At 41.4% G+C, this 22346-nt stretch overlaps 2 protein-coding genes across 4 annotated transcripts in view; one reads left to right on the top strand and one right to left on the bottom strand.

Annotated features, from left to right (window-relative positions):
• LOC120024953 (T-cell immunomodulatory protein-like) overlaps positions 1–17583 on the bottom strand; it is a 119760-nt gene extending 102177 nt beyond the window's left edge. Inside the window, exons 1-6 of the mRNA XM_038969341.1 lie at positions 17190–17583; positions 16649–16733; positions 16298–16437; positions 16113–16164; positions 15873–15950; positions 15599–15693 (exon numbers count right to left, since the gene is read on the bottom strand). Coding sequence (XP_038825269.1) covers positions 15599–15693; positions 15873–15950; positions 16113–16164; positions 16298–16437; positions 16649–16733; positions 17190–17373 — 634 coding nt within the window. The 5' untranslated portion in view covers positions 17374–17583. The remainder of the gene's footprint in view (positions 1–15598; positions 15694–15872; positions 15951–16112; positions 16165–16297; positions 16438–16648; positions 16734–17189) is intronic.
• Positions 17584–17652: 69 nt separating this feature from the next.
• The window catches only part of LOC120025381 (phosphorylase b kinase regulatory subunit beta-like), a 66663-nt gene continuing 61969 nt past the window's right edge, over positions 17653–22346 (top strand). For 2 of the 3 annotated variants that reach the window (XM_038969928.1, XM_038969927.1), the window contains exons 1-2: positions 17659–17740; positions 21331–21417. In XM_038969928.1, the coding sequence (XP_038825856.1) occupies positions 17677–17740; positions 21331–21417 (151 nt within the window). In that variant the 5' untranslated portion in view covers positions 17659–17676. Of the gene's footprint in view, positions 17741–19053; positions 19158–21330; positions 21418–22346 lie in introns of all 3 variants that reach the window. The other variant, XM_038969929.1, reaches the window with a different exon arrangement.

The raw sequence follows: 22346 nt of genomic DNA on the forward strand, positions 1-22346 counted from the left end.
GCACTCCCTCTGTGATCTTCAGACGTGTGACCCATGTGGAGTGTGTAGCCTCCTGCAGTCTGCTGATGAGGAGTAAACAGGTTCATTAAAATCAGGCTGTAAGGAAGCTCTCCCCAGCTAGCGGTGGGTATCTGCCTGTCTGATTAGAGAGGGCATGGACGAGGCAGGGGAGCTCTCCACATCACTGAGAAAGCCTGTAAACACTTACAGCCCCCCACGGGACACTCCTCCTACTCCTCCTCGTCATCCTCCTCCTCCTCCTCCTCTCCCTGGTTCACAGTAACGACATACCTCAGTGGCTCTATAAAGACCTCTGCCCAGTAAAATAAAAACGGCTGTAAAACTTCTTCCGTCACTTGGTTTTACACAGTTGTACGCATACTACACTTTTTACAATGGCACCACTATTTGAGTAAGATGGATATCAGGAAAACACAGTAGTAGTCAATATAACACAATATAAATGGGATGTGCTCCCACCCATCCAGGACATCTACTAGAAACAGTGGCCGAGGAAGGCCCGCGGCATTATCAAAAACCACACACACCAGCCACGAGCTGTTCATTCCCTTACCGTCGGGAAGATGGTGTCGGAGCATGAGGTCTGATAGAAACTGTCTCTGAGCCTGTTGGTATCTACAAGCCATCAGACTGCTGAACACTTGAACTGGTCTGCCCACCTGCTCTGAATCTTCCCATCTTAGCACACATGCACTCACTCACACATGCACACACACCCACACATCACAAATACTGCTATCAGACTTTTACTATGATTGCTAAATATTGCAAAATGTAAAATACTTGCCCTCCAATCCCCCCCTTCCCCACGTTAATATTGGACTATAAATTGTGCCTTCCTGTATTATACTAATATCATGACATGCTTTGATCAATTACATTATGCATGGTAAGTACTGATGAACATAAAATAAATGTCATGGTGAAATGATCCAATGTATTTATAATCAAAGTGACTGTGTTATGACAGGTGTGAAAGCTTGGGTTAATTCAAAGTCTGTGAAGACGGCAGTAATTACTCTCCACCTCTACACAGTGATAATGAGAGTGAACTATGTGGCTTGTCTTCACCTTTCTCATGCCATGTATGAATAATAATCCTATAACCTATTCATTAGAAGTCTCCATAGACAGACAGGTTGCCCCCCTCAATGTATCAGTGGCTAGTTTGCATCAACTACCTTCACTAAAATCACTGCTTTATACCGGCAAACTTTGGTATCAGATCGCAACGTCCCAGCACGCCTCGTGATTTTTTGGGATAGTTGTCTGTCTGAAGCTCCGCCCCGAATACATTTTTTTCCCTTTTCGAAGTTACCAAGAGAGTCCGTCATTCATCCCAGACCCTAGTCACTGCTGTTGCCTAGGGCCAGGGTTCCCGACAATAATTCATTAGGGAAAGCCATTCATCATGACTTTAAATACAAAACAAATTACAAAAGGTGCAGAAACTTGCAGGTTGATATACACAGTACAGGCAATTGGATAGACTTCGAAACAGACTTGTGCATATTCAACCCGTGACTCCAATGAATGCATAATTCAGGTATGCGTGAAGGCTCTGGGCTCTAAGTGATATGTCATGTCACAGTCTAGTTGCAGGATTGCAACCACAAAGCTAATTAAAGAAAGTCTTAATTATTAAAAGGTGCACTATGCAGAAATCGCTCTGCCATTTCCTAGTTGCTCAAATTTGAATAGTTCGGCTAAATTCAGTTTGTGACAAAACAAGCAAGTAAAGCGTAGAGAATCATTGCACCATCTAAACCGTTGTGAAACATATTTTCCATTACCACAAATATTGTATTTTCAGCTGGTTTACATAACCGAAAGTAATAGATGCAAAAACGAGAAGCATAGAAATAGAGCACATAAAACAGATCTACTGCCTCTTAAGACTTGTGTTCAATGAGAACGAAAGATCTATAACTCACATTTCTATGTTAATTTGGTCAAGTCGCCCAAAAAGTTACATATTGTAGCTTTAAAATAGAGAATAGGTTGTTTAATTACACCAAGACTTCCAAGCTGTGGCATTGGAGTAAAAAAAACAGGTGCATCTGCGGATGAAAACCTACGAAGCAGCAAATCCCAACAGTGATTTCTAACATCTTAATTGCAAAGTGTTCATCCTTAATCAGTTGATTGTTTCTCCCACCTCCTCTCTTGGATTAGGGGTGATTGTTTGTTTCAGTTAATATTCTCCTCGTAAGAATAGAAAAATCTAAGAAAACACACAAGACCATAAATATGTTCACAGATGAGGTAGGCTAATTGTTACTTGCAGGATAACCATTGTCGATTTGAGCCCGCCATTACAGATCCGGAGAGTGGGTATCGGTTTACCTCTCCTTTTCATGGAGCCTGATGTAGCCCATTCAATCAGCTCAAATCAAGTGTCCTTTCAGTCTTACTGCCTCCTTAATTGAATAATCAGGAGTGTCACTGATAATAACATGGAATGACATAAAAAAAATAACAGGAAAAGAGGGATTGTTGATCATGTTCCAGAGGCCCAGATTAAATTAGATTAAAATATTTATATAGTCTTACCTCCCGAGTGGCACAGTGGTCTAAGACGCTGCATCACAGTGCTAGCTGTGCCACTAGAGATTCTGGGTTCGAGTCCAGGCTCTGTCGCAGACCGGGAGACCCATGGGGCGGCGCACAATTGGCCCAGCGTCGTCCGGGTTAGGGGAGGGTTTTGGACGGCAGGGATGTCCTTGTCCCATCGCAGACTAGGGACTCCTGTGGTGGGCCGGACGCAGTGCACGCTGACACGGTCTTCAGGTGTACTGTGTTTCCTCCGACTTCCGGGTTAAGCGGGCATTGTGTCAAGAAGCAGTGTCGGCTTGGTTGGGTTGTGTTTCGGAGGACGCACGGCTCTCGTCCTTTGCCTCTTCCGAGTCCGTACAGGAGTTGCAGCGATGAGACAAGACTGTAACTACCAATTGGATACCATAAAATTGGGGACAAAACATAAAATATAGTCTTGATTAACAGTGTTAATTTCACACAAATTTTAGACTTGTACATGTGGACCAATCACACAGCGCCTTTTCTTCACTGGCTGCCGGAGGTTTCCCAGCATGCACGGTGAAAGCCTCTGTCCTCTTCTCTGTGGTTGGTTGTTTGTTTTTCAAGGCCTGCTTGGCATGCTACCTCTCCATTATGGCATGCATATTTCAAAGAACTCCAGGATTAATATATTAACGAGCACATTTTAGATTATACCCTTAGGGGAAACCTGCCATAAAAAGTAAATCCAAAGAGAGCTATTAAAGAAAATATTCTTCTATTCATGCCCTGACAGACTTCACACATACAGGTCTACATAGAAACGGCTATGCAGCAGCTAAACATGACATGGTATGGGAATTACTTGATTGAATAGTGTCTATGGAATTGACAATTAATCATGAAATGACTACGCAAGCGGATTTGGGATTTGGAGAAAGGCGCAAAGCACGATCCCAAACATAGTTACTTAACATACATTTACAAAAAAAACAACACATATCTATCCATCTGGCTTGCTGTGTTACACACATTATCTATCTAATACGGATTACAATGAGAAACATAAAAAAGCAAAGGGAGGGGACCTCTTGTTTGAGAAGGGTAAACATTATCCCGCAGTTTTGTTAGCAATATTCAATTAAGTCTAATGAGAGTGTTTAATCGAGAGCACTGTGTGGAGTTCCATCCCCCACATCCATAATCTCAGTGCTGGGAATATCAGGCAATACGATGGGTTTGAATGCTCTTCCTCGTGCTCTGCTTAGGAGCAGGACACATGTTGGGAGACAGGGAGACCCACAGAAAGGGAATGGGGGGCTCAAGGGAAAAGGAGGCAACTGGAGAAATCCATCTTCTTCTCCAACACTCTTATATGCTGACCTTCCCTGTTGCCCATCTTTCTGAGTGGAGGAAGGAGACAACAAAGCGACGCGTTCATTTCTCTGATACAGAGAGGTGGCGTACATTTCAGCAACTACGGCAGACAAACAGCATGAGAAGAAGAGTGGTCTGTAGACGGTCTTGAGAAGGTGAGTGTGAGATTCTAAAGCAAAGCAAATCAATGTTGTTGGCTTCTATACGTTGGGTATACAGATGACTCTGGAAAATAATCTCCAGATCCAATCTAGAAGGAATATAGCTTCTATCTAAATCGATCTTCAATTTGACTTATTGTCAAGGAAAACACTAGCCCTGTGTGTGTAGTTGGAGAGGAATGCTTTGAGTTATTCATAACCTCTCAATCAGATTTGATTGGGGGGATTGAAAGCAATTTAAGGCATCGGGGCGGCAGGTAGCCTAGTGGTTGAAGCGTTGGGCCAGTAACCGAAAGGTTGCTGGATCGAATCTCCGAGCTGATAAGGTAAAAATCTGTCGTTCTGCCCCTGAACAAGGCAGTTCACCCACTGTTCCCCGGTAAGCCGTCATTATAAATAAGAATTTGCTCTTAACTGACTTGCCTAGTTAAATAAAGGTTAAAGGTTAAAAAAAAAAGATCTGCTGACGGTGTGACTTAAGACTTAATTATAGCTCTCAATTCCCTTATACAGAACGGGAGCAGGGATGAAGCTCCACAATATCCCTGCATCACATTACCTTGTGAATAAACAGAGCCACCGTTCTGATCTCTACCCAGGTGGAAGTGGGGCTTTGACACAGTGTATAATAGAGCGGGGCATTCTCTCACTCCCCAACCACCTGCATCGACTTTCTCTCACACTTCTTTTCTGCCTGAGATCATTTCATTATTGCTGGGTAAATTCTAGGGACCTTAAGCTAAAGGTTTGAGGATAACAGGTAAGGATAGTTCAATAGCTTAAGCTGGAAGACAGAAGCAAACACGTAAATAGACTGACTGTGAGCCGAGGTGGCTGTTATTGGGTTTTTATGTCAGTCGCAGGCCGTCTGCCACTGCAGTTTGCAGCCTTTGGCATGATAGAGCTGCAAGAGTAAGGTAACGCGAGAATATTTCTTGCTAAATACTAATCAATGGAATTCCAGATAAACCTCATAGTAAATTACCCCAGAGCTTTCAGGGTATTGCGGTGTCTGATTGCAGAGAAAATTCTCCTCAAACTAATTCACTGAATCTATTAATGTTACATCCAGAGTTGGAAAAAAGTTATGTTCATGCTCAAAGTTAAAGACTAGTAGTGCTGAGCGATTAACCGAAATGTAGGTAATTTTTTCTCTTGGTTTTAACAAACATTGACTGAGGTCAGTTCAATTATTTGAATTCCATTTTACATTTCATTTTTTATTATGTGAGCTCGATGTGCAGTTTCTGTGGAGATAAATCAGATCAAGACTGAACTGTGGCATGTAGTAGGGAGTTTAGTTTCCAACAGGCCCATATTCGACATAGTTTAGCGCAGAAAACGTGGTACAATGACCATAAATCAATTGCGTGACCGCTTAAAACTTGTCCGGTCTGTGTGGAGCAGACACGGAGACAAAGAAGAGAGACATGCGATCGAGAGGGATAGAAAGCAGTTGCTTCGCGAGGCTGAAAATACATTATCTAAGTCAGGGGTGTCAAACTCATTCCATGGAGAGCTGAATGTCTGCGGCTTTTCGTTTTTTTAAGACCTAGACAACCAGATGAAGGGAGTTCCTTACTAATTAGTGACCTTAATTCATCAATCAAGTACAAGGTTTGAGCGAAAACCCACAGACACAAAGCCCTCCGTGGAGTGAGTTTGACACGTGATCTAAGTGATTGATAGTTGCAATTCAGCAGTCATAAAGTATGCCTTACTTACTTTGAAGAACTACTAAAATGTAGATTTTGTCAGACAGCATAGGCAACAGCTCTATAGAGATGAGATGACTTGGAATGAAATAATAAAGTCATCAAATAAAATATTTTATTCAAGTAAAGTAACATGAATTAATGATAGTTAATAAGTGATAAGGAGTAATGGGCAGTCACTAACATCACGGGACATTCATTTAGTGTTGTCACAGCATTCAACCCACAATGCATTTGGTGAAAAAAAAAAAATACAAATCTAAACCGAAATTGAAAACCGTGATTATTTTTTCAATAACCGAACGGAAAACCGAACAGACCTCAAAAAACACGAATCACTCAGCACTAAAGGCTAGAAAGCACTCCTACTAGGTTATCATAGAGTCAACAGGGAGGAGCAGCAGTGTCATGCCAGCAGGCCAAATGATGAGTTTGGGACTAACTAAATGAAACATTAAATCTCCTCCTCCTTCCATTCTCCTACTGACAATGATGATTAAAGCGCGATATACATCTCTGGGTCAGCCACTAAGGACTGTTAATTGGAGAGAGATTCTGTTTGGAGAAAATGAAGGGAAAACAAACAGCAGCAGCTGATGACAAATGGGGGTGAGCACATTTGTAGATAATTATAGTGCATCCACAGCTCAACCTCAAGTTTCACACAATGCTCACACTGTATGTGGAATGCTCAGCCATCCCTACTGTCTCTAGCATGTGCTACAGTTGGCTGGCGTTGACACCCTCTCTCACACAAGCCGTGGGGTTCGGCAAGGTGCAGTGCAGTTAATGAGCAGTCTTGGTGGCTTTTCTCTCCCACCATTGTTCATTTATTCAAATGGAGGTGCGTTGTACTTGGAGTCAGAGGAAGGCAGTCTCCTGAGAGGTTTCCTCCATGCCAGACAGAACACATTCACACAGAGAACAAGGCTAGGCCTAACGAGGAGGAATCAAACAGCTGACAGTCTTCCAACAAAAAGATGTCAAATTAACCAGGGCTTTGTTGTGACATATTTTCTTTGGTTTTCCAATGGGGAAAAATACAGTTAATGGGTTGTCTTGACAAAGATAGTTGCATGAATGGTGCATAAGGTATGGGAACAATAATACCAGGGTGTATGAAAACAAAGTGCATCATAGTCAGTAATAACCAATCTACAAGATTATCACAGCATCCCATTTCAGAATGATGCAACTGTTAAAGTTGCATCAACAGGCCAACTGCATTTAGAGCTAGTTAAACCCTGCCTGCTTTAAACCAGTGGTTAATGCCTAAAGCCCAGAGCCTCCTCAGCCCGTGCCAGAAATGCTGTAAACCAAACAAGACATTCCTCTGCCCCCTCTGCATTAGTGTCCGATGAATCCAGACACCTCCCAAGCCCCACCTGTCTGCAGGTATCACTGCTGCGCCCGCTCCCATTAGCTGAGATGGGGAGCCTAAAAGCAACCCTCTCCTCTCTCCATAGGCTTGAATGCCCCTGAGCAGCATATTTGTTAGACTGTTACTCAGCAAACAAGCTGTGACTCCAATTCCCTGCTCAGTGACGGACGAAGGAGAACAGAAAGGGCGGGGTGGGGGGCGAGCGCTTCACCCCTCAGGCTGGAGAGGAGATGGGATCATGCAGGGCCAAGTGAGTTTGATCTCATTTATCTGCCCAGGGGTTGGAGGCCAGATGTCAATTTGTGTACGAGTGAGGACTCAGAAGGGAAATATGGGTTGAATTAGGCAGCCCATAACGAGGGAAAAATTAAGACATAATTGTGTTTGTGTGCGGGTGCTATATATTCAGAGCCCTGAGATAGGCCATTCTGTTCTCATCGGTTTGTCAATTGCGTTTTCATGCATTCTGTTCTCATACAATGACGGGTAGGCCGTCACTGTAAATAAGAATTTGTTCTTAGCTGACTTGCCAGTTAAATCAAAATAAATGAAATGTACCTCCCTACTCCAGTCCACGTTTCTGCTCTTGCACGGGAGAAAGAAGCCTTTGACATTATAAAGGAAATGTCATGTCAGTCATCAGTGAAATGGATACCCCAACCACCAGACATCGGGAGCCTTCCGGAGATAAGCAGGGATGGTAGCTACTGAATCCCTGCACCAACACAAAATCCTCGAAGAACAGTACTAGCGTAGATAGAATTCAGGAGAAATACAGGCTTAACAAGAGGTAAAAACAACTAGGCCAATATCCCAGAGTAGATCCCTGTGTGACATGAGGATCCAGGGTACATCTCTATGGGACTAAAAAGAGACCTTCACCTCACAGTGGAGTGCTCAAATCTATTATTTTCTCAGGTGCCGGTAATAAAATAATAATAATTTAATTTCAGACCTGCCGTACATCAGGTAGGCAATGGTTGAAACGTCAGCCATGCCGAATCGATGATAGCCAAATAGCCATTCTGATGACAGCCACAGACAATATGCGGCCAGGAAAATCTGATAAATGAAAAATGTACATTTACTTGAATCATTTAAATGAATAATTTCTGTGCTGCTGAAAATGCCAGGCATTTATGCTCCAATGACTACTGCTTGAGCAAGGACAGACAGGACATGGACACTCAGCGGTTAGAGGTTTACTCTCCGCACTACACGGCTACAGTATATATTCTCTCTCAAGGACAGTAACCCAACACTCAGCCCATTGTCCCATTAAGGAAGATGGGAAGGGAGAGATACAGACTGCCTGGCCAGCTTGAATGAAATGTGGCTCTGTCTTCTGCAGGGAGGAGGTGATCAGACCGTGAAACTACCAATTTAAAACTTGCCAAAGCCCAAAGGAGGATTTAAGCATGACATTCAAAGATGCAATGACAGCATTGAGATACAAAAACCTCAACATATTGTTGGTATTTGTACGATATTGTACGTAGCGTTCAAGGAATTTAAAAAAAACAACTAGACAGGCCGGAGAAAAATGCACGAGAGCTGGACTGAGCCACACTCTCCATGCAATAATCTCTGAAATAAAATACCATATTGTATCAATGTTTTCCCCATTCACATTGTTTGTGTAACTGAAATTAAACGAGTTAGGGACAAACCCAAAAGACTCCGTCAAAGTGAGCTTCCGACATGAAGCAAAAAAAGAGCATGGAGAAGAGCATGAAATTCAGGGCAGGAAAAAAGTGAAATCACATAAATAAATCCTCCATAAGCCAATTCCTGTCCATATACACGGTGTGCCTTCAACCCAAAGCGCCTCATTCACAAACATGACACAACGGCACCAGAAATTGGAAAGATGCTATTCTGAGGAGAAATAATCTCATAAAACCATTAAAGGGAACAACGTAGGTGCATTATGGGGGATTACACCAACTCCTCATACACTGGATTCCATTTCTCTGCCACTTGATTCTGGGGAGCAAAAACAGGAGTTTAACTGCACACTGAAGTCCTGTAACAAGCTTAGGAAGCCCACCCTTGCAGTGGAGTATAGCCTACGTACATGGTTAGGCCTATGTGAGCAATGTTATTGTGCCCATGTCGGAGAGAGTGTGTGTGTGTGTGTACTTGCAAACCTACTTGATTCCTGTGTGAACATGGCTTTGCTCCAGACGCCCCTCAAGGTACTTAAAAATCAGAACAACTGTGTGGGTTTGACAAAGATTTTACTTATATAGAGAGCAGTTACATCTTTCCATGTTGAGTGAGTGCATACGGTAGATCTTTCAATAAAAACGATTTATTCAAACAATTAAGCTTCAGGCAGATACTGCTGTGTGTTTGGTCTATACAGATGAACCCTGTTTGGTATTATGGTAATATACACCGCTATAAGCCTGGAAGGGGAGAGTACTACACGTAAGAGGATTGCATTGGAAACAGCTGCACAACCAGAGGCCACAGATATACTGTATACAGTACATCAGTGAGAAATTAGATGCTTTATTTATTCATGTATTCATTTATCTATACAAACTGATGTAAACAAATGTATTGTACGTCCGATACTCTGACAGATTTCCGGGAAGAGACTCAGCGTAAACATTGCACCTCAAAGCCTGGTCCCTCACTAGCACACTGTGCTCGTTTTAACTCTGTAATTATTCAAATTAGTACCGAACACTGCAAGTGTAGAATTCATGACACTAGAATGTACAGTTCCATGTTAAGACAATCACAGAGAAAGTTGTCGTGTCTGACCTACGGCAGGTATCTTTTTGGGGTATTTGCTTACTGAGCTGTGACAATTTAACCAGAGCATAATAATTCATATTTAAGCTGCTAAGGGATTAGAAAGCCATACTCCTTTGGACACGCCAGCCCACCTGGAGAGAGTATCTTAAAGGTTAGACTTCTTTGCTACATCACAGACAGGCTATGTTACAGTTTGGATTATGATTTCTTTCTGTGCTGGGTAAAGGATTGGAACTATGGGTGTTGACCACTTCTGTAAAATGCAAGCAGGAATGTTACAAGTTCAGCCAGTCGGTCAGTTTGAATGACTGCTCACTGCCTGTTTCTCACATTCATCTTGTGTAAGAGGCTGTAGACTAGAGCATCTGTCCTAGTTTTTTTGTTGTTGTTGCCTAGGTCTACAGAGAAGCAGAGACCTGAGCCCCGGGGCACGCGTCACGCTGGCAGGAGCCTGGCAAGAGTGCCGCACCCAAACCAGGAGGCTGCCCTGTCGCCGTGGAAACGCTGTAGAGAAAATTGCTGCAGATTAAAAACAGCACAGAAATGTACAATTATATGGTCCTCTGCAATGGGTGTCTGGTGCAGCCGCGTTTAGCTGTGAAGAGCTTAGTGTGGGAGTGAGGATGCTGCTTTTCAGGAGGAAATGAATTGGAGAATTAGGTGAATTAGAGCTCTGTGTCTTTCAACTGCACCTCAACTGCCTGCCTCTCTAAGCATGGGGAGAGAGGGACTGGGACATGACTGTATAGCCTGTACTAGAGGTCAAGAGAGTGTGCAAAGTTGTTCCCGTGTTTTCCAACACGCCATAGCAGTGGTTCCCAAACTTTTTATAGTCCTGTACCCCTTGAAACATTTAACCTCCAGCTGCGTACCCCCTCTAGCACCAGGGTCAGCGCACACTGAAAATGTTGTTTTTTGCCACCATTGTAAGCCTGTCACACACACTATACGGTACATTTATTAAACATAAGAATGAGTGTGAGTTTGTCACTTCCCACATGCTGGGTTGTGACAAAGAGCTCTTATAGGACCAGGGCACAAATAATAATCAATCATTTTGCTCTTTATTTAACCATCTTACATATAAAACCGTATTTGTTCATCGAAAATTGTGAATAAATCACCACAGGTTATTGAGAAGGGTGTGCTTGAAAGGATGCACATAACTCTGCAATGTTGTATTGGAGAGAGTCTGTCTTAAATCATTTTCCACACACAGTCTGTGCCTGTGTTTAGTTTTCATGCTAGTGAGGGCAGAGAATCCACTCTCACATAGGTACGTGGTTGAAAAGGGCATCAGTGTCTTAACAACGTGATTTGCCAAGGCAGGATACTCTGAGCGCAGCCCAATCCAGAAATCTGGCAGTGGCTTCTGATTAAATTCAATATTCACAGAACCACTTGTTGCAATTTTGATGAGGCTCTCTTGTTCAGATATCGGTAAGTGGACTGGAGGCAGGGCATGAAAGGGATAACGAATCCAGTCGTTTGTGTCATCCATTTCGGGAAAGTACCTGCGTAAATGCGCACCCAACTCACTCAGGTGCTTCGCTATATCACATTTGACATTGTCCGTAAGCTTGAGTTCATTTGCACACACAAAATCATACAATGATGGAAAGACCTGTGTGTTGTCCTTGTTAATGCAGACAGAGAAGAGCTCCAACTTCTTAATCATAGCCTCAATTTTGTCTCGCACATTGAATATAGTTGCGGAGAGTCCCTGTAACCCTTGATTCAGATCATTCAAGTGAGAAAAAACATCACCCAGATAGGCCAGTCGTGTGAGAAACTCATCATCATGCAAGCGGTCAGACAAGTGAAAACTTTAAGCTCGTCTCTCAATTGAAAAAAAACTTGTCAATACTTTGCCCCTTGATAACCAGCGCACTTCTGTATGTTGTAAAAGCATTACATGGTATGTTGCCCATATCATTGCATTGTGCAATAAATACATGAGAGTTCAGGGGCCTTGCTTTAACAAAGTTAACCATTTTCACTGTAGTGTCCAAAACATCTGTCAAGCTGTCAGGCATTCGACTTGGCAGCAAGAGCCACTCGGTGGATGCTGCAATGTACCCAAGTGGTGTCGGGAGCAACTGCTTGCATGCGCGTTACCACTCCATTACGTCTCCCTGTCATGGATTTTGCGCCATCAGTACAGATACCAAAACATCTTGACCACCAAAGTCCATTTGATGTCACAAAGCTGTCCAGTATAATAAAAAATATCCTCTCCTGTTGTCCTGGTTTCCAGAAGAGGATGTCTTCCTTAAATTGACCTCCATAAACGTAACGGACATATACCAGCTGTGCCAGGCCTGCCACGTCTGTTGACTCATCCAGCTGTAACGCATAGAATTCACTGGCTTGTATGTGAAACAGCAATTGTTTCAAACATCTCCTACCATGTCACTGATGCGTTGTGAAACAGTGTTGTTTGATGAAGGCATTGTCTGTATAGTTTTTTTTGGCCTTTTCCCCCAGCATTGTCCCAGCCATATCCGCGGCAGCAGGAAGAATTAAGTCCTCCACAATAGTATGAGGCTTGCCTGTCCTAGCCACTTGATAGCTCACCATATACAACGATTCGAACCCCTTCTTATTAGTGTTATCTGTCACTTTTATACATGTCTAACTACTCGAAAGTCATCTTAATTCTCGCTCAAAAAACTCATGCGGCTAATTTTCCAAATTGGCATGTTTTGTTTCTAAATGTCTGCACAAGAGTGAAGGTTTCATCGAGTTGTGAGATAGTGCTTTTGTACATATAAACACACTGTGGCTGAGGAAAGGCACTTCTCCCAATATACTTGAACTCCAAATCAATGTAGTTCTCATCATATTTGCGCCTCTTCGATGGTCCAACGTCTCTGTCTGTTGTTCAGTGCTTTCCCGGGTAAGTGGGCAGTAGATCTTCGGCTGCATCAGATTCACAACTGTCAGTGTCCATGCTAGCTGGGCTAACAACAAATGTAGAATTACTGATGCTAGCATTGGATGTGCTCGTGGAAGCAGAACAACTTGTCATCGACAGGTGCAGGTGTAGTACTGCTGGTAGTAGCATAACTACCAGTAGAGCTGGTATGTGTCTCTATGGACACGGGCCTTACTTTTTTAAAACCATTTATCAATTTTCGAGCAAACGGAATGTGCAGCAGCTATGTTTGGCTACATATGGACCGTTGGTGGAATACCCGCGAGAGAGTAACGGTTAATGTGATTGGATGTTAATCATTTGACTAGATCTGTATTTGACATTGTGTTGTTATTTCGCAAACACTAGATGGTTTGATTTTATTTTTGGCAGTGAAACGAGGCTACTCAGGCGAGGAAAAAACCTCACCCAAATGTACAGCCCCGTTGGAAAATATAAATGGACTGTTTGAAAATGTGAAGAAAAGAAAAAGGAAATTTTTATTTTATTTATATATTTTAAAAAAATGTGAATCACATTTTTATTTGGCGTACCCCAGTTTACCCCATAGGATGCACAGAAAAGACTGTATTGGCGAATCGACTACAGTCAGTACAGTAAGTGGAAAATCATGTTAGATAGTTTTTTGTGTAGAACATTTTAAGTGGAACTCATATGGTTTGGACCACCACTTGCTATCTTTGTGGCCTGGTCAGCAGCATCACAGAGAGGTATTTTATTATCATGCGCCCTATTCAGGGATGATCAGAGGAGGGTCATCCCTGTGTTGCGACTCCAATTTTAGTTGTGTTTAAAGCTGTAAACTTACACGGCCGAGCTGCATCCAGTGACCCTCTACCCACGACTCCTTTTAAGAGATCTGAAATTGCTTCCTGTTCAATGTCAAGGCCTCATTTAAGCTGTAAATTGGACTGCCGAGCCGCTGTCCCCCTCTACAGTATATCACATGACCAGTCTGTATCATGTCTCATCTCTCTCTTCCACTTCTGGTGTTTTCTGTTCACTCCTCCTCATCCCCTATCTGATCTATGTTCTGGTAGTTTATTAAGATGAGCAGCTTGTGATTACTACAGATGGTTAAGTATCCCTGTATAAATGCTCCTAAATGGCTAATTCCGACACACTTGAGTGGTTCTACTGCTACCAAGATCACCAAGTCAGCACTGACACAATAAGACGAGCAATAGATGCTTAACGTGACAACGAGCTCCAAAAAGCCTCTAGCATCACATAACAACCTTGAGGGATTTTTACATGTCATTTTACTTTGCTCGGTTATATTTTACTACAGCGTTGAGGTTCCCTGGAGTCGGTATCAGTTTCATATCTCGATAATGGTTTTGCTATGCCGGGGAATCGGAATGTGAGAACTCATTAGAAAAAGGTGGTAATTGCCAAATAATTATAAATGTCATTATGCAAAGACACCGAACCGATACTATCATATGGCTTGTCGCTAGGCAACGTGGCTTTGCAACGCTCCCCGCAGTATCCAATTAGGAATAATTTTTTCGGTTCGAGAGAAGTTGATTGTTGGTGTAATGTAAGGGAAATAGATTTGCCTCATCAAGGTTACTGGAGTGGGACTTCATAAAGGGATTCACTCATTGCAGAACTGGACGATTTTAAAAGGCATATTTAGATGTTTGGCCTGTTTTGAATCACTGTGTCACATTTTGCATGTTAAAAAAAATTATACAGAATAATTTCTGGTTTATTCCAATCAAGTGAGAGAGACTTTGTCATTTTTTCTAACAATCATAAGTCGCCTCGGGTTCATCTTGTGGTTAGTGGTAGCCTAGTGGTTAGAGCATTGGGCCAGTAACCGAAAGGTTGCTGGATCGAATCCCTAAGCTGACAAGGTAAAATTCTGTCGTTTTGCCCTTGAACAAGGCAGTTAACCCACTGTTCCCCAGTAGGCTGTCATTGTAAATAAGAATTTGTTCTCAACTGACTTGCCTAGTTAACCTTTCTGAACAACCCATCTGGGATAATCTGGGATAATTGTCATCAGCAACGCTGCATAGCATAGCATAGCATAGTGCCACAGTCAAATAATATTACTAGAAAATATTCATATTCATGAAATCACAAGTGCAATATTGAAAAACACAGCTTAGCCTTTTGTTAATCCACATGTTTTCATTTTTGCGATGGAAAAAAATATTGCGATACCGACCCTAGTATGCCTACATTCTCTCCGAGGGTTGAATACCACAAGGTAACCCACAAACTGATCCCAATACAGACGGGAAATCTTTACCAAGTTACTACATCATATCAATTCAAAAAGATATGAAGAGAAGAAGATGGGCTGCCAAGAACAGACTCAAATTCCCTGCTTTTGCATACAGTATGTGAAACACTGATTTTGACCATTTACACAAGCATCTACTTACAAAGCTCCAGAAGAGTGCCCAATTCTGCAGAATGAACCCACTACTCTTGACTCTAATGCTAAAGAGACTGATCACACAGCCATTAGATTGCCATGCACCACTGTCCATATGTTTCATTGTAGAAAGTGAATCTACAGACTCCAATCTTGCTGAAGAAATTGAAAAGATATTGCACACCAGCACTACACACACCATGTAAAACAATAATCTAATCTGGTATGGTTCCAAATTAGCTTCCATCCAGCCTGTCTGTAATGCCAGATTACTGAGTCTGGCAATGCAAGGTTCCAATAACCCATTTAGGATATTTTTCTACTCACCGGCGGTGAAATCCTTATTTAGGTCGATGAAAGCATTGGAATGAGGAACACGTATCTTGACAGGTGAACTAAGAGCTGGCTGCCACACTGCGTTCCTGTGACGAAAGAAAACAACACAACATGATGTGTGTACTAAGCAGATATTCTGAAAAAACACAGAACCAACCAACAAAGGTACTATTTTTAACACTACATACATGGAGAATAATGGAAAATAAAACAATGTCTATGTGGACTGCAAAGCATTGAGTTACTTGTCTAATCCCCACCTTACCTTCCAGTAAGGTAGCAGACTTCAGTGGAGAAATCAGCGGAAACCCCAAAGATGTCTGGAATCATGTCCCCATTGAAGCTGCGTAAGATAATTTCATTTATAAAACCGTCAAAACTCCCAACTCATGAGCAAGATCATAGGACAAAGTTTAGGAAAACAATATTGCTTACATGGAAACTCATCATAGAAAACAACTCCTACAGGTGATTTGTAAAATAAAACATTTCATGCATAACCTACTCCATTATCAGAGGTTGGTCCACAAATGTCTTATTAAGGTCAACTTGTTCATCTGCAAAACCAGATAAGAGATGTTAATCAGTTAGCTATTTAATAACAGAAGTCATTTTTCTGACTGTATTAGAGTACATTATTTCTTTGTATTCCATAAGCCTGAATCTAGGCCTAATAAAGCAACAATTTACCCAGGGTTTGGTTGTTTCCCCAGAATACAAAAACCATTGTGTCTGAGGTGGCCTTGGTCTTGAGCTGAACTGTAAGAAGCACATCCATCTGAGAATCTCCATCGTAGTCTCCGGGAACAACACCGGTTATGATACAATTGCTGAGAGAGGAAAGATATTTACAGAGTGCCAGCTGTTGACATAAGCCAGTAAAGAATAGCATAGGGCTTTTCTCAGTGACAGCTAAAATCATCTTGTGTCAATCTACCCTAACCCACAGAGTTTGACTGGACAACGTGGAATTATTGATGCTTCAAGATGAGAAGTGATGTGTGCACTAGTACAATTGAGAGAATAAAATTAGAAACTTACACGGGCAAATCATTTTTAGTGATATGTACTTTTGGCTTGAAGTATGGGGCTTTCAGATCAGCCAAGAATATCACCAACTCAGATTCTGAAAGTTCAATGAAATATGCAATAAAAAACAATGCACACAATACTCAATTTCACAGTCACCACAGCAGTCACAAAACCATATCAACAATGCAGTGACTAATTCAATGAAATACATTCATTGGTGAGAGATCTGGACCCATTTTATGCTTTTGTTTCAATCTAGTTACTAGGCTACTGTGTCTTGTAATGTAGGTAATGCATTGAACACCAAACAGCTTTTCAAAGCAGAGAAAATAGATTTCTAAGTCATCACTGTTTTCATTGCTCTGCTAGATTAGCTAGCATCTTATGAGTTTTTGGAACACATGCACAGCAAATGTCAATAATTCAAATATCCTCATCTAGTATCTAGCTAAAGTTTCTATATTATTCACTAGCGAAATGTATCCTATTGAAAAGGCAATGCAAAACACTGAACAGTATTCTAGCTAGCTAGCTAACGTTAGCTACTCACGTTCTCTGATGATGAAAATATCTGTCTGTTTATCCGAGTTGAAATCGCCAAAAGCAGCCACAGTGCCATGATTTTCAGACCCGAACAAGTCAGTTGTTACATCTTGAAGAGCAGATGCTGAATACTTCCCTGCAAAATACACAGTAAATGTAAAAATATTGATAAACAATATCCACATCCTCATAGTTCAATTCAAACACCACAAACTGGAATACTGCAGTGCAGTGTTCGTTTTCGGCAGATGGTGAATTGACAGCAAGCAATGCCTTAAGCCTAAACGAGTGGGGTTTGACACTTGTGGGAGAAAAAAATCTACAGCCTTATTTAGTCGTATGTATAAAGTTAAAGAACATAATTGGCACAGGAGGTAGAAAGACTATTGACATGTTCATAAAAGGGGTGGTGTGACGTCACACCATCAGCGCTTCCTAGTTTACTGCAGTGTCGCAACGTACTGTCACTTGGTAAACACAGAGAACGAACCAACATGTCAAGCTTGGGAGATGTCGGCAGGAAACTCCTGGAAATCAAAGCCAGACAAAAACGTTCAGGTTTGACATAGTGTGTTATTGTAACATGCCGTTTTGTTGTTTTTCTGCAAACCTCTGTGAATGTCCTGAGTGAAAAACAAACGAAACAGATTAACGTTATATCAGTTCCTTGCCTGCTATAGCCGCAATAGCGGGCTTGCATGAGCATGAAAGGTCAAGCTTATACGTTTGCAGCTACTGAAGCTATTTTAGGAACTTCACATCAGGTGTTGCTTCTACCCTTGTCGTTTATGTTAGGCTACATAAAACAGCAATGTTATCATACTGAACGAGAATATATGTACATGTAGGCCAAAGGAGGCTGGTGGGAGGAACAATAGGAGGACGGGCTCATTGTAATGGCTGGAATGGAATAAATGAAACAGAGTCAAACGTGGTTTATATGTGTTTGACTCCATTTGAATACCATTCCAGCCATTACAGTGAGCCAGTCCTCATATAGCTCCTCCCACCAGCCTCCTCTGATGTAGGCTATGTTCCTCGTTTATCAGGCGAGCTGCCATTACACTAGCCAACATGGCAACCTGTTCACATAGACAGTGCAGGGGTAGGAAACTAGATTCAGCCGCGACCCGTTTTTTTTTGTCGTGTGAATCATCTGGAGTCCGAAAGAGATTATATTGGAAAATAACAATAATTTCATACCTTGATTATATTGAGACACGATCAAATATGGCAGGTAGCCTAGCAGTTAAGAGCGTTGGGCCAGTAACCGAAAGGCCGCTGGTTTGAATCCCTGAGTAGACTAGGTGAAAAATCTGTTAATGTGCCCTTGAGCAAGGGGGTGGGAGGTGTAATCACTCGCGGGCTTTGCCTATGTCCATGTTTTCGATCTGAAGTCATAAAGCTCGTATACTGATTTTGATTATGATCAATGGTTAATCAAGCCTGCTGTCAATTAAATGCCTCATGCAATAGTTGGTTATTTAAGAAATACTTTATCATCATAATAGTTTTCATTTGTTAAGTATCACTCATAAAGAATATAATAGTTTGACGAATGAATGCCTGAAAATATGTATACACATTTATGAACTTTTTGGGGATAGCACAGCAGCAGACTGTATTTGAAAACAGACACATTCAGACATTAGGCTAATTCAAACCGTCATAACTGATCTTAACCATCATATGCCAACATACAAATAATTTCCAAGTAGGATAATCTTTTAATGATCATTGTAGGCTACATGGCATATTAATGTGTTGTCATTTGTCTGTTTTGTAGCCACCAAATATTAACTTGCTATGTGATTTATGATTGATTTTTTTTTCTTAATCCGCTCTACTAACCCTCCTGTGAATTGCTGTAGATTTGTAATTTAGCTCAGAGACGATTGCCCTTTACATCACCTTTTGAAAATGGCCAGTTCGGAATGTGAGATTTCCAAAGCTCCTCGGAAACTTAAAAGATATGGTAAGTAGTGAATTGAGCTTATGTAACTATTCTCCAGGTCGTTGCTGTAAATGAGAATGTGTTCTCAATCAACTTAACTGGCAAAATAAGTTTTTTATTTTTTTTAAGAGGTTGCAAAGCACACCCAAACCCAAAAACTTTCAAATTGGGTTGAACTAAATTTTGATTCAATCGAGTGTAATTCCTGTATATCATTATATGAGAAAATTAGCAGGATGACACCACTCCAAATGATACATTTCAATGAATAATCATGCCAGCCAGATTTTTGTATTACTATACCACCCTAGTATCATATGCCAGTTTCAGTAGAGGCTGCTGAGGGGAGGATGGCCAGCAGCATATCACCCTGCATCCCACTGTTGGCTTGCTTCTGAAGCTAAGCAGGGTTGGTTCTGGTCAGTCCCTGGATGGAAGACCAGATGTTGCTGGAAGTGGTGTTGGAGGGCCAGTAGTAGGCACCCTTTCCTCTGGTCAAAAAAAATGTCCCAATTCCCCAGGGCAATGATTGGGGACATTGCCTTTTGTAGGGTGCCGTCTTTCTGATGGGACGTTAAGCAGGTGTCCTGACTCTCTGTGGTCACTAAAAGATCCAATGGCACTTATTGTAAGAGTAGGGGTGTTAACCCTGGTGTCCTGGCTAAATTCCCAATCTGGCTCTCATGCCATCATGGTCACCTAATCATCCCTAGCTTACAATTGGCTCATTTATCCCTCCTCTCCCCTGTAACTATTCCCCAGGTCATTGCTGTAAATGAGACTGTGTTCTCAGTCAACTTACCTGGTAAAATAAAATAATGGCTAAAACGGACAGAATGGCATCAAACACATGGAAACTTTTCAGCATCAGGATTTACCACACGCCTGTCCTCCCCAATTAAGGTACCACCAACCTCCTGTGTTCAGTTTTCTTCAGGTGAATGGTATGATATGCTGAAAATGCTGTGATACACTATTATTAATGCTGTCTACGTGGCTTAGTCAGGATGCTATACCAATATACCCGTCGTGGATATAGGCTGCTACGTTCAATTCATGGGGTAGATTTTGTGAGGTAAAATAGGGTATACACTACTGTATCTAAAAATTATCCAAGTTGTTATAATTCACTTTGTTGCTGCACCTATGATTCACAGTCTCTCCCTAGGGTTTCCACCAAATATAGTACAACCATTATACTGTTTAATGGAAATAGAAAATTATACTAACCAGTATACAATACTCAACCTAGTATTAACAAATATTGAACTCTCTCAGTGAAGTTAATCACACAATATATTTCCAAGCAACCACATACTTCGATCCGTGTTTCTATTCAGTAGAAATTAAATAAAACCTTTCATTTGCATATTCGCCTCACGCTGCCTTTGCAGAGTTATCTTGAAAAGCGATGGCTTTGTCCCTACCACTTAAAAGCTGATGGAAATTATGGTAATTTGACTGGAAATGTGGATATTTTTTTCAGTACCTGAGGTATTGACCCAAGATTGATCCCATTAAAATGTAAATCACTCCAAAGTAAAAATGTGTCTGAAATAGTGGTCCAACAGATGGGGTTCCCCTGAAATTCACTGTGCTCTGAAGAAAGCTTGAAATGGTGGCAAGTTCCATTATATTTTACATTTGTCCCCAGCGTAGAAAATCACACGTCATGCTGGAGATTTGTTTTGATATTTACAGTGACTAAATGTGAGTAGGAAATGGGGCCTTGTCGTGATTGCATGCGTCAATGCATTGTGGTTTTTGTGTGACCAGGACTGTTCATTGTATTCTGACGGAAATCACAAAAAATGGCCGATACTGAATTATTTTGACAATGTGTTTATGAGGATGTTCTTCAGTACCGTGTGTAGCTTAAGTCTTCATTAACAGCATTATCTAAAACCATTCTGTCAAATATGTTTAGCATTTAGGTCTAAATACATTTGCTTCTGAAGATTTGAGATAGAATTGCTGATAACTAGAAACCTTTTGTAGCATCAGTCTTACAGCCTACTACTCCCCAAGTGTTCATGGGGGTCTTTCTATGACATATAATTACTGTAGTGTGTGTCTCCAGAGAGTGTGGGAAAGTACCACAGAGGCGCCTGAGACATGAACAAATGACCTCCAATTGAGCTCTGGCTCAGCAATGAATGTTCTGTAAATAATAGTGTTTTGTATCTCTCCTCAGGCTCCATCTATGAACCTCTTAAGCTCTCCATTCTCCACCGGGAGGATGAGCCACTATGGGAGAGACTTGACCGCTACTACAATGCAGGTAAGCACTGTGATTATGTTTCAAGTACTTACTATTTAAAATTCTTGTTTTGAAGATCTCCTCAAAGGTGAGGTCCTTTTCAAGTTTATTTTTCTACTTGTAGGTGGTGTAGCTTTAAAGTATTTGTGTTTGAAATATGGATACATTTTTGTATGTTACTCTTAGGTTTGTTAAAATAGAGCCCTAACACAAATCTAAGAGTGAAAATAGAGAAAATATTTCTGACACAATCACAATTATCAAGGCCGAAAAAGATAACTAATAATTCTAATTAAAATTAGAAACAAAACAAAGAAACAACTTGTTTTAAATAGGCTATGTCACACTTACAGGCAACATGCGTTCTCTCTGTGGGCATATAATATTAAAACAATGCAGAATATGGAGGGTTTTACACACATCTATAAATCCAAAACGGGACCTGCATGGCTAAAATAATGTGGGCCTGCCTACAATGCAGAGATAAAAAGTGAATGTCAGCTCACTGTTTTACTCCTCTCAGACTTGATATTTGAATAAAGCTTTGGTGATTTAAGATTTATTTCCAAGTGGTCTCAGGAGCCAAGTCCTTTATCGACTGTCGTGACTACTTCACAATTGCATTGGGCACACACAAAAATCCTTAATTGAGAGGAGGGGAGGCTATGCTTGGTTTTTAATCAAATAATACTAAATGTAATAACATATTTGTTTTTTATGTTTCTAAATACGAAGTATACAGGCGCCAAAAGCACATTGGGCTACTCTTGTTCCATGAGCAGTGTGCATCCCGGCTGGATAGGCTGTGTTTCCACTGTCAAAATTCATACCATAACCAACTGCATTCCTGCTAAAACCAGCTTTTGATTGGTCTTAAATATCTCTATCAGCGCTGCCTGAAATTAGCACTTTGGATCATGTTTTTAAGGACACACCTCAAATATTTCCAC

The sequence above is a fragment of the Salvelinus namaycush genome, chromosome 30, assembly GCF_016432855.1.
Source record: "Salvelinus namaycush isolate Seneca chromosome 30, SaNama_1.0, whole genome shotgun sequence".
NCBI classification, from domain to species: Eukaryota; Metazoa; Chordata; class Actinopteri; order Salmoniformes; family Salmonidae; genus Salvelinus; species Salvelinus namaycush.